The following is a 13,943-nucleotide window of genomic DNA, read 5'->3' as shown; positions in this document are numbered from 1 at the left end:
AAATTATTTGCTTATTTTTTTTATTAAAAAAGCTTCTAAATATTGAGTAATTGACAAGTGCAAGGTAATAAAAAAAAAAAAATATATTAACATTACAAAGAAATATATATAATACGCAAATATATAATTATACATACAAGTTGAAACATATATGATAAATGAGCGAGATTAACAGGGTGAAAATGCTAAAATGATACCCTTGCTATATATATATTACATGAATAATTTACATAACCATTTATACAAATATTAAAAATTAAATTTTAATTTGATAGTTATTTTAGAGTTAAATATTAATCATATCCAAAAAAAAAAAAAAGAAAAAAAAAAAAAAGTTTTAGTTGTAAACAAAATTTTCTTTATTTTAATGATTTAATTTGTACTGTACACACTATATGTCTATGTATAACATATATGGCATTAATGTTGTGCATTAGAACAAAATTATGAAAAACAAATGAGAATGATTTATTTATATTTATGTATATACAGTTAATTATTAGGTCTATAATTAGGATATGTAAAGGTTCATACCAAAAGTATCATTAAATGAAACGTTAAAAAAAAAAAAAATTTTAATTTTTTTAATTCTTTCTAATTTTTTCACGATCTCTTCGTTATTTTTTTACGATCTCTTTGTTATTTTTTTCAATCAGTTTATGATTTTTCTATTTTTATTTATCTTTTTGTAACTTTTCTTTAACGTCCTCCATATTTTTATCCTTTCGTCTTATTTTTAAAAAATTCCCAGAATATTTTTAATTTTTTCCTTTCATTTTTCTTATGTCCATCCTTCAAGCATTCAAAATTTCAAGCTCTTGCTAACTAAGCTTCAAACATATATATATTATCTGTGGCACATATTTATTTATTACTTATGAGAAAAAACTAGCTGTACATTTTAAACCACTTTTTTACGCGTTATTCATTCCATGTGTGGGTGATGTATAATAATTTTGATACTGATATTGGGGAAAAAAAGGAACAGGTACTGACTGATGATTGGGATATTTTTGCATATTCATATGAACAAATTCAGGTACATAGGGGGGAATGTTTAAATTTGGATTAGGGGCATTTGAATTACTTATTATATTTAAAGAATTATTGTTATTTACTGCATAATTTATATTTGATGATATATGAGAGGGTATTGGAAAATTTATATGCGAGTTTTGCGCATGTAGATTTCTTGGAGGGTATAAATTCATATTTTTATTTGATGAATAATTTACATCAACATTTGTTAAGGGCATATTAAAAAAATAGGCGTTATTTGTATTTACTGGAGTAGAATTATTCGGATAATAATTACGAAAATATGGACTTAAATAATGGGGATTCTCTAAAAAACGATTATTCACTGCGGGGTTCATAATAGGTATAAATGGAAAATTAACTAAAACATTTGATATATTCTGTTGCATGGGTATATTATTCGAAAAGTTATTGGCTTCTTGACAAGAGTTTATAGAATCTAATGATGCTATTTCTCCTAATATATTTCTATAACTTAATTTTTGAGTACTGTTAAATTCAAGGGGACTATTTACATAGTCTTCTTCTTCTGAGAGTCTCAATGCGTTACTTATTAATTTATCGAACAAGTGCTTCGATGCAGCAGCTTTCTGCACCAAACATAAAAAAGGAATGATCATGTGCACAAATGAATACATAAATACATGAATGCTCACATATATAAATACATGCACATGATGCCTTAAAAAAAGGTAATGACTGCTTGGTAGTAACTTACAACTGGAAAAGGGCATAGTTCACTATTTGACTTCTGATGAGCATGGCCTTTACTAGGGATGTTGTTCATGGAATTATGAAATTTATTTAGCATCATATCTAAATTCATATTTTGCTAAAAAAAAAAAAAATCCACGAATTAATACACATTATATCACATTACACCGTCGTTTAAATGTATACATATATGAAATTACGTACATCTACATGCAAACATATATACATGTAATAGCTCATGATTGATCAACAGTCATATGATATTGATAATGAAAAAAAAAAAAAATAAAATAATAAAATTATAAACTTTAAGTAATAACAAGCAACATTATATGCATACTCACGTGTACACTACGGATATATATATATATATATATATATATATATATATATATATATATATGTGCACTTATATGTATATATGTACTCCTTACATATGGTGGTCTCACTCCCCCATTTTTGTAAAAATTTGGATGGGCATAAGGATACTTTTGATTTTGTGCGTCTGGTAATTGGGTCACATTTTGATAATAATCTGTTTCACGGATAAATAATATATATGACGTGTAACAAAACAGGGGGATTTGCTAAACGAGTTATATATATATATATAAACATACACACACATATATATACATTTATATATATGAGCATATTTACGTGCATATTTGTGTGCAAGTTATGTTCTCTCACCCATGTGGCCAATCATATTATTTTTCATGGCATTAAAGTTGTTATAATTTAAAACGTAAGCATCATATGGATGCATATTGGAATTGTTTAACACTGCATTTGTATTAACATTTGACTTGTTATAATTCATGTTATTAATATTTAACACACTTCCATTTCCCTGCATTTTATTTTCATCTATACGTGGGGGAGGGGGGAAGAAAAAAAAAATCAAAAGGTAAAAAAAAAAAAGTAAAAAAAAAAAAGTAAAAAAAAAAAAAAATTTTTATCTAACATGAAGTACTAAAATTCTTGTCATAAATTGTATCATCGTTTACCTGTCTCATGCGTGTTGTTATATTTTACCTTTTCTGTAAAAATGTAAAAAAAAATAGGGGGTATTAAAAATAAAACAGCGATAATAATTTGAACGCAAAAAAAAAAAAAAAAATTATACATATATATATGTACAATATATATTTATACATAAATACTTGTAAGTATTTATATATACGAAATAATAGCGAATAGCTTGTTATGGTCACATAACCTGTTATGCTAGACTCATTCTTCTGATTGTCAATATAAAACTGATTCAATACTGCGTAACCTTTATTTAGTTTTGTATTAGACATCTTTGCATTTAAATTCATTTTACTAAAAATCATGAACAAGAGATATGTACCATTGAGCTGCTTGTTGTATATACAAATCATGTAATCCCACGGGGTCTTACGAAGGTGTAATCCTTGCACAATAATATAACCCATGCAGCAATAAAATATGCACACACATAAATATACATAAAAGCATATATCTACATATATGTGTGAACAATTTCAAAGCCTCGAATTTTTTCATTACTTGGTTAGCTTTTCATTAAACTCTCTGGATGCCGTTATAAATTCTTGCTTTTCCGTCGATTTGTCTTTTTTGTTTGACGATTTATTTTTCGTTTTATTTTTGAACATAATCCATTCAATTCTAGTTTTGTCGTCCAGTTTTGGCAAGGCAGGTTCCAAATTTAAGGCATTAATTCCCTGAAAATGGATTGGAGCACATGAGCAATATGAACATAAACGTGTATATATATATATATATATATATATATATATATATATATATGCACTTATGTATGTATGCACGTATACGCGAACGAATATGTAAAATCACAACGTAAATGATACAGTAACTCACAAACATAAGGATAAACACAAGGATGCATAGAAAACAAAAAATACGTAAAAAATAAAACACACATTTTATATACTCAAATCTTACAATAAAATCAGAATTTTTGTTAACTGGTTTTTTTGATGAAACTTTATTTTTTCTATTGCTAGAATTATTTTCATCATTTGATGAAGATATAGAAAAATTTATTTTTTTTTGCTTATTTGCTTTACATGGAAAAAAAGGAAAAAAAAAAAAAAAAGGTACAAAATGAACAAAGCGTACAATTGCTATATATATATATATATATATATATATATGTACGCGCGAATATATATAAGTTGCTGCTGGAAGAATCGCTTATGTGATTTTTTCTTTTTCTTTTTCTTTTTTTTTTTCTCATAAGGTATAAAATTGGGAATTTACGAATATATATATGTATACATACACATGTATACACAACTGAGTAGACACGAGATCTGGCACATACATAAATCATAATATTATAAAACTAGGTTGCAATATGTTAAACTTTTTTACTTGGATATTTTTTTTCATTTTCCTTTTTGACTAATTGAATTTTTTCCTTTAAGTCTTTAATGGTGAATTGATTTGATTTTGCTTGATTTTGTTTATATTTGTTTTCTTCCTTTTTAAATTTTTGATTTTTTGTAAATTTTTCTTTATTCTGTCTGACTGCTCCAAATAAATCTTCTTCATCTAAGTCTTTATTATCTCTTTCAGCATCTTCAGGGTCAAGATGTATTCCCCTATACTCTAATTCCTTTGCAATTTTGTCTGCATGAACTTTTACATATTGTGGTATTTTATTAATATCTAAATTGGTTGTATATATTTCTTCTTTATATGTAGTTGTAACTCCATATAATTTTCTATTATGTTCAAATTGATCCCATGGTTCATTTATATTCTCTTCATCTAACTTTAATTTACTATCATCAAAATCATTACTGTCACAAACCCATCTTTTTAATTCTCTATTAACTATACTAGAATTGAACTTTTTTTTTTTTTCCGATATATCTCCATCTAATTTAAATTTTTCATTTAGATTTTTAACTTCATCTGGATCTTTTAAATCCAGCTTTATATTTTTACCTACAATTATTGTATATAAATTTTCTGGAATTATCATTGCCTTATTAATTGGACCACTCACTTTTTCATCTTTTGGTAAAACTCTCGCAAAGTTTAGTGATATATCTACTTGTTTTTTATCTTCTTTTAGTGTAGAATTATACGCATGAAATAACCCCCTTATTTCATTTCCATCTTTCATATGTACATTCACTTCATTTCCAATCAGACATGCCATAACATGTGCTAGCCTCTCTTGATTTACATTTTTAAGATGCATATCTTGTGAATTACCGCTTTCGCTCTTTTTCATTTTATCTCCCCGAGCTCACACATGCACATACGCACGCATATATACACACATGCATATGCATACATGTACATACACACATATATATATATATGTACACGTAACTGGTGAAAATTTATTACTCCTTTGCACTTACTCCTTGTTCACTTAAATTGTTATATGTAACGGAGTGTACAGAAATAAGTGCATACATACGCAGGGGTAGGTATGTGTCAAACAAGCGCGATGTGCACTTCATATATATATTTTGTATATATCGTATATTTTGTATATATTGTATATATTTTGTGTATTTTATGTATTTTTTTTTTTCCCTTATTAATTAATCTGTTTTTGCAAAAAACGCACCTCACTATTTTTACCGTTCTCTTTTTCTTTTGCAATTTAAAACTTATTATGTTACATATGTAAGAGTACAAATAAATGTATACATGTATATTTATATATATATGTATATATTTATATATGCAAGTACTTATGTGTATATCATATAAGTACGTACTTAATAGGTATATGTACAAGAGTAAAATAAATATGATTAAGTTTTAAAAAATTGTAAAACGTGCTAAATGAAAAAAAACAAATAAATATAAAATATCATCATTCGGTAAATATAACAAACAAACAAAAAAAAAAAAAAATTAATTAAATCAGAAATATGAAAAAAGAAAAATTTTATAATTTAAAAGAAAAAAAGGTGTGTATATTTTCATATCTACATATATACATACATACGTGCATAAGTACATGTATGTAATGGCAAAAATATGTTCAAATTAAAGTTATCTATTATATGACGTTAAATTGGAATCTACATATGAAATGCGCTATATTTTTTTACTCCACAAATTTTTACAAATTTATACACATGCATTATATGCATTTATATATATACATTACATATTCATATGAACTACAATATTTCATTGCCGTACGGATATATGTACGATACAAAATATGTTATCCTTTTTGTATCAATATTAGCAGCATTAATTTAGCAGAATATTTATATATGAAAAAGTACAAAAGTAAAAAATTGTTCATATACTCACTGCAATTATTTCCTTTTCAAATGGTTCTCCCTATATGAAAAAATTAAATAGTACATAAATAAATATATATGTATATATATATATATTTATATATATATGTATACAACTTTCATTTGAGAGGTTTATTTTTTTTTGATCACAGAAGGTTATACCATCAACAAATAAGTGCTGACATGTTTTTTCTTTTTTTTTTTTAGTGCTTCAATTATAATCTTTATATTGGCATAAACACGAAATTTTTTTCTGTATTCATTTAGAATAAATACAGTCATAAATACTACTAAGAAAAATACATTGTATGTAAAAAAAAAAAAAAAAAAAATTAAAAATTAAAAATAAATAAAATATATGCTTAAATGTGTACTTGAATATGTGCATAGTTATTCATAAATATATGTAATTATATACGTTTAGATTTCATTCCATACATGTGCCATTAACCCGTGAAGTGCTTCAAACAGAAACAAAATTATCATTTTGGTGCAAAAAATAAAATAAAGGAAAAAAAAGGAAAAATGAAGAAAAGAAAGGAAAAATGAAGAAAAGAAAGGAAAAATGAAGAAAAGAAAGGAAAAATGAAGAAAAGAAAGGAAAAATGAAGAAAAGAAAGGAAAAATGAAGAAAAGAAAGGAAAAATGAAGAAAAGAAAGGAAAAATGAAGAAAAGAAAGGAAAAATGAAGAAAAAGGAAAAATGAAAAAAAAGAAAAAAAAACGTAACTTTTTTGGGGTGTAACTCCGTTTTTTAATGTTCAACATAAGAAATTTAAGCAAATTTTTATAAACAATTAAATGAGTATGTATCTATGTATACGAGCAAATCTCTGTTTAAGAAAAGAAAATATTTTCGTATTATAATAGTGAAAAGAAATTTGCAAAGAAATATTGAAAAGGAGTAATTAAGGATGTATAAAGTAATACTAATTAAGTAAAAACTTTAAGAATTATATATCATATGTAAAATTTAAATTTTTATTATTCCTTATATAGATAACAGTGAACTTACAATTGCATACATAGGAAATTAAACGAATGTTTTAATGAGTTTATAAAACAGTTCATGTAGTTGTTGAAGTTCCTTTTTCCTTTCCCTACATACATACAAAAAAGGTTTTTGGTATAAAATAAAAATTGTTCTTTAAGTATATTTTTTGGTACTCGCGTGCCATTTGAAATAAGAACAAAAGAAGAAAGGAAAAAAAGAAGATTCATCTTTTTACCGTATAAAATGTTATCCATGTATATTTCGTTTTTCATTTATTCCCTTCCTTTTTATTTCTGTCCTCCCTTATATATATATTTTTACAGTTTAAATAATTTTAATTCTCCTTTATTATCCCTTATTTTCCGTAAAATGCATTTTGAGATTATATTCGCAAGGTCAAAAATAACATCCTTATATATAGATTAAAATAACCCAGGTCTATTCATACATTTTGGTTAAATTAAAACTGAATGCCTTTACTATAAAAAAAAAATGAACAATTATACATATATATATATATATATATATGCATTTATGTATATACCCGTACACATTCTTTTCTTACCCTTCTGAAAAACTTCATTCTCTTGTTATGTGTTAAAAGCATAACATTGTCCTGTTTAAATGTTTTTAAAATATATAATGGTAGTAGAATAAATTATTTATGAACGTTTTAATTTCATTTTTATAGTATACCATTTTGTTCTACTCGAGATAGTAACGCGATATGTTGTAATTATTGCTAATTTTTTTTAAATATAAGTTTCCATTCTCAACAGAACAGTTAAGCGATTGCGTCATTTAACAAATGTTATTGGTGGTTATTCATCTTAAAATATTTCTTACCATATTTTAACTATACACAAAATCTACAAACTTTTTTATGCATAATTTATGTGGTATAACGAACTTTTATAAAATTAAAAAAAGAAATTTTTTTTCTTAACAAGTTCAGGCTTCATTTTATAAAAGGCACTTTTTACAATTAATCAATTAGCCAATTAATAGGTTAAGAGGTTTGGCAGCTAACCAATTTATCAATTTTTCCCTTTTCTTTTTTTTTTTTTTAACACGTGAATGTCGTAGTATATCATTTACGGCTAAATCATTTCATTCATTTTTAAAACACACAATATATGCAATATACACCTAGTAAAGAAGGGAAAAAAAAAAAAAAAAAAAAAAAAAAACTCACAGCTTTTCGCGTATTATTAGTATCATTTGGCGGATGTGTTGATAAAATTGTACTAACCCTTTAACTGTGCAGATGAGCTGATATATTTACAAGCAGTTTTAAGAAAGAAAAAAAAAAAAAATTGGGTATATATAGAAATTTTCTACATAGGAGAAAAAACTGAACAAATGAGTTATTCTTTCTTTATAGTTTTATGGCTGTATTAAAATGACACCTGGAGTTATTTCTTATGCATCGGTGTATGCCTAATGTAAATACTAATATAAGTACTAAGATAATAAGAAATATGTGCTTTCCTGGCCTAGTAGGACCAAACAGCAGATGGGGAATTTTTTTTTTATCTGTTCGTAATTTTTCTATATTAGAAAGATACATAAGAGCAAAACCACATTCTAATGAATTAAAAATAAGCCAAGTAAATGCGGATGAAGAAAGAAAAGAGGAAAATAAAAAAAAAGAAAGTAAATACTACCCACCTAATATAACTCGAGGAGTAATACCGAAAAGTGCTTATATTAATACATGGAAAATACCAGAACAACCAGAAAATCCGAAATTTCTTAAAATTGCTCTAATAGGTGCACCAAATGCAGGTAAAAGTTCTCTATTAAATTCAATACTTAACAAAACCATTTCAGCAGTTTCACCAAAAATTAATACAACCAAACAAGATATAAAGGGAGTATATACTAAGGATAATGTTCAGCTAATATTTATTGACGCCCCTGGTATTATTCCATCTCATAAAAAAAAAAACTTTTGTAAAGAATTGGTGAGTTATGCTTGGAAGGGGTATGAAGAAGCAGACCTCATTTTATTTATTGCAGACACAGTAAAACGTCCAACGTATGACATTCTTAATATAGTTCGAATGTTAGCACCAAAAAATGTAGTACCATATTGCAGTGACAGTGAGAGTGAAAGTGAGAACTGTAATGAGAGTGGAAGTGGGAACCAAGGCTATTGTGGAGCGGAAAGAAACCCTCCTTCAAGTGTACTATACAGTGATAATGATAAATATAAAGAAAATTTCAACCAATATGATGTTAATAACTATGATGAAAACGAATTTGAACAAAATGATAAAATCCCACATGACAATGAGAATAACTATTGGGGCAATCCAAATATGGGGGATTTTTTAGTAAATGAAAATGATGATCAGAAAAAGAAAGATGAGAAGTTTATTGAATATTTTTCCAGTACAATGGAAATGGATTCCAAATATAATGATAAGAGTGTTAAAAAAAATTTATTTGAAAATAGAAAAAAAATAATTGAATCATATCAACACAACACCATGCACACAAAAAATAACGTGATTAATGCTGAAAGAAAACAAGTTATCCCTCCTGTAATATTAGTATTAAATAAAGTAGATTTATGTACACATAATAAATGGGCTAATGCAAGAGCCAAAGAATTTATGAATAATGGAAATTTTGATAATATATTTTTTATATCTGCTAAATATAATAAAGGAATTGAAGAATTACTAGATTATATAATAAAACATAAAGCAAAAAATCAATTTTGGGTATATCCCAAAGATACAAATACTACTTTAAGCAAAGTACAAATTGTTGAACAGCTAATAAATACTTACTTATATTGCTGGTTTAATAAAGATGTTCCTTATAAAATTAAACATCATATGTTATCATGGTGTGTTAACTTAAATAACTGTCTTATAATTGAATATCAAATCATAGTGAAAAGTGCAAAAGTAGCCAAGATGATTTGTGGTGTACACAACAAGCTAATAATTAATATGCGAAAAAATGTATCTTATAAATTGACTAAATTGTGGGACCAAAATGTGTACGTACACATTCATGTAAAGTCTGTCAACGTGTAAAAGCTATACACACACAAATGCGCACATAAGGACGTAAATATATTAACACGTGTATATAATCATGTAATTAGGTGAATATAAAAATACATGCACAATGCATTTTACTTTGGGGTTTCCGTTGCTCATGTTGAAGTAGCTACTTGATTGTATAAATAATTTTTTTTCTTATTTTCATTTAATGTATTATACTATATTATTTTATTTTTTTTGTTCTTGCATTAGTATGAAAAAGTATAAATTTTTTTTAAACTTATTCCCCCCTCCAACCCTATCATTAAATACTTAACGTAATCTCTTATTTGGTAAGTTTTTAAAATGAAAAATAAATGGCCAACTACAAGTACAAAAAAAAAAAAAGAAAAAAAAAAAAAATTGTAAAATTATATTAAATAATAAAATATTTTAAAATTATGCTAAATAATAAAACTACGCGACATTATAAAATTATGAAAAATTATTTCATGTCAGGCCATGTAAATTTAGCTTTAATAAAATTTTCATCAGGTAAGCGACAAATAAAGTGGTACATCCTTATACAGTAAATGGTTAAATTTATTAGTTCTTTCGAATTTTTAAATTGTTCATTTTCGTTATAAATATGATTAAAGATAAGGTTGCATATATTTCCTGCATAAAATTCTTTGCCTAAACATTCGTCTAGTCCAATACAAAAACCTAAAGAATATTCTTGCATATTAATCAGGTAAGTATTAAAACAAAATTCTGAAATTTTGTACTTTATAAGTAAAGCTCTGTAATAGTCCCATATCTTTTCCCATAATAAAATTTTCAAATGGTTATTATTTATCATATTTAACTTGGCGCAATATATCCATACATGTATACATAAAAAATACATTATTTCACGAACATCATTTTTACTTAAATGAAACTTTAAAAACAATTCCTCATTGTTTATTCTTTCATATATTGGTGAAATAAAAGTGTGAATATTTATTCTATATTTCAAAAATATATTATTATAAAGATAATTTATAATGGGAATTCCCATAATTTTTTGAACAAAATCGTTTAAAAAATTAAAATAATAATATACAATAATACTGTTCTTACTATTCAGATTATTTAAATTCGAATTTAATTTTTTATAATATGCAGAAATATTATTATTTTCCTTATAATTTTTAATACTTTCATGTATTATATTTTTGTCTATATTTATAGCATTACTTGAGATTATGTATAAATGGTTTTTTCTTAAGTCTTTTTCCTCTTCTGGACTTAGTATATATTCACAGTAGGACTCGTTAGTCGTTCTCCATTTTAAGTTTTTATCATCCATAGAATTATTAATTAAACACTTGAACCTTTTAACACAATTAAAATGTTTACATTTATTACAATTCAACAGTAAATATTTATTCATTTTTTTTTTTTTTTCTCTCTCTTTTTATTTATTTAGTACAGATTATTGCGAACATCTAGCTTATTTTGCTTTTATACAATATTTACTTTTTTATATTACGCTATCTCAATATTTCCTCATTATAAGAAATACAGGTGTTATACATGCTTAAAACTTGTGTGCTGTATTCATTTAGTTTTAGCGCAACTATGTATAATCTATTTATTTACATTTGTACTAGTATTTGTATTTATATTTTTCTTTTCTTTTCTTCTATTTTTGCAAAATAGTCCACTATTAATTTTTAAGGAATATTTAAAATGTTGGGGACTGCTTTACTTTTCCATTTTTATTTTATATGTACGTTAATAAATACACCAAAAACATATATCTATACATACGTATACGTGTATATGCATGGATATATGCTATGAGTATGGGTAAGGAAAACATATATATACTGCGTAAAGATATATATATATAAGTACACTTGCTACATATGCATACTTGAACTTTTACTTGTTACAAATTCCATCTAATATTTCATTTCAGTATATTATTCTGTTAACCGTTATTCTTTTTTTCACCTAGGAAATATTAATATATTTTTATGCTTATTTTTACCTACCCAAAAGTGTACTTTTAAAAACCTTTTTTGATTTATATATTAACAAATTACACAAATTGCAGCATACATGTATATAATAAATACATTGTATATATCCATAACACCCCTTTAAAATATATAAAGACCTTTAGTTATCATTTTAAAGGAATTTGGCAAAAAAAACGTAAAAAAAATATTACGAGAATAAATATTACATAGTAATGAAATGAAAAATGGGAATGTATGTTATTCACCATTCAATAATAATGATTGTAGTTAATAAAAAAAAAAAAAAAAAAAATTAAAACACAAAAAATTTTAGTTAATCATACTTTAAGCATTACAAAGATAATTTTATGATGTTTACGAAGACATTTTTTTTAAAGCGGAAGCACTCTTTTTGTTTATATATTTAACTGTTTATTTATTTAAGTACTTATACGTTTATTTGTTTCTTGCTTTCCTTATTTTTCTTAATTTTCTTTTCTTTTTTTTTTTTAACTATCCATTTGTCATTTAACTAGATAAATTTAATTTAATTTAATTTTTAAAAACAGAGATGTAAATTTAATTCCGAAAGCGTAAGTAATACTATATACATTTATGCTTCTGAGTTTTAATTCAGCTAGAGAAGACAAATTTTCTTCTTTTTTCATTTGTTCAATTGAGAATTTATATATTTTTTTTTATAAAAACATTTTTAAGTGCAAATAGAAGTCATATTTTATTTGAAAACCATAATATTTTAGTGTTTATTTTTGAATGTGTTAATGTGGTACTTAAACGAATTGAGCAGTGGAAGAATTATATTTAGTAACATATTTTATTATACCTTTACTAAAAGTGAAAAAAGTACTGTTAATTATTAAACATACATTTTAAACATAGATTCTTTCTTCTGCTTTATGTCAAAAAAAAAAAAAAAAATAAATAACATATAACATATAACATATAACATTTTTTTTTTTTCTCCTTTTATCATTATATCTATGTACAATTCAGTGAAATTATTTACCTTTTTAGCTTTCTAATATTTATAATTTTTTTTTTCTTTCTGTATATTCTTTTTTATTTAATAATATCATATTTAATATATTAAAAACAATTTAAAGTATTTGTAAAAAATGATACCACAATAAAAGAAAAAATACATAAATATATTTATATTGAAACCCAAACCCTTTATTTATGTGAAATATATAAATATTATACAGTAAAATTAAAAAAATAAAATAGGATTTAGAAAAATGTATATCTGTGTTTTTATTATGTTGCTAATGCCCATGTGATAAGTATAAAAATAATTGAAAGGATAAAAGTTAATTTGCAAATATTTTTATGTAATACGTTACATGAAAATAATAATTAAAAATAAACAAATAAAATAAAAAAACAAAATAAAATAAAAAAATAAAATAAAAAAATAAAATAAAATAATAAAATAGAAAAAATAATAAAAAATAATAATTATAAAATAATGGAATTATGAACGTACAATAAAAGAAACATTATTTCACAGTTAAAAATTAGATAAAGTTCATATTTAGTTACGTTTTTATTTAACTGTATATATTTAGTTGTTTAGGAATTAGAACAGTATATCGTATTTTCAGATTAAAATTCAAGCTAAGTTGTACATCTACGTGCACATGTACATGTACGTACACATATATGTAAACTTACGAACGTACACACGTACAAATATGTGCATGTGTATGTGTACGCGTGCATAATGCCTTACTTATTTAATTGTAACAAAATATTTGCTTTTTTTTTTCAATTTTGAATTATATGTATTTCATCTAGATATAGAAAGACACAAGTGCAACTGTACTGTTACGTATGTGTACATATATACATATATGCACACATATATA

The 13,943-nt window shown here is 24.5% G+C and overlaps 3 protein-coding genes across 3 annotated transcripts; 1 reads left to right on the top strand and 2 right to left on the bottom strand.

The window, feature by feature from the left end:
* Positions 1–914: 914 nt before the first annotated feature.
* Positions 915–5,008, bottom strand: MKS88_004883 (ataxin-2 like protein; the record flags this gene model as incomplete). The annotated part of the gene is made up of 9 exons (XM_067218096.1): positions 915–1,628; positions 1,757–1,870; positions 2,187–2,287; positions 2,446–2,622; positions 2,763–2,795; positions 2,975–3,081; positions 3,289–3,464; positions 3,706–3,824; positions 4,138–5,008. The coding sequence occupies 9 exons, from the start codon at positions 5,006–5,008 to the stop codon at positions 915–917; spliced, it is 2,412 nt and encodes an 803-aa protein (XP_067071263.1).
* Positions 5,009–8,521: 3,513 nt separating this feature from the next.
* MKS88_004882 (GTPase Era) lies at positions 8,522–10,093 on the top strand (the record flags this gene model as incomplete). Its single annotated transcript, XM_067218094.1, has 1 exon — positions 8,522–10,093. One exon carries the CDS (start codon positions 8,522–8,524, stop codon positions 10,091–10,093), a length of 1,572 nt encoding a protein of 523 aa, XP_067071262.1.
* Positions 10,094–10,547: 454 nt separating this feature from the next.
* Positions 10,548–11,480, bottom strand: MKS88_004881 (uncharacterized protein; the record flags this gene model as incomplete). The annotated part of the gene is made up of 1 exon (XM_067218093.1): positions 10,548–11,480. The coding sequence occupies one exon, from the start codon at positions 11,478–11,480 to the stop codon at positions 10,548–10,550; it is 933 nt and encodes a 310-aa protein (XP_067071261.1).
* Positions 11,481–13,943: the final 2,463 nt, after the last annotated feature.

This window comes from Plasmodium brasilianum, chromosome 13 (assembly GCF_023973825.1).
Source record: "Plasmodium brasilianum strain Bolivian I chromosome 13, whole genome shotgun sequence".
NCBI classification, from domain to species: Eukaryota; Apicomplexa; class Aconoidasida; order Haemosporida; family Plasmodiidae; genus Plasmodium; species Plasmodium brasilianum.
This window is presented reverse-complemented; position numbering and strand designations above follow the sequence as displayed.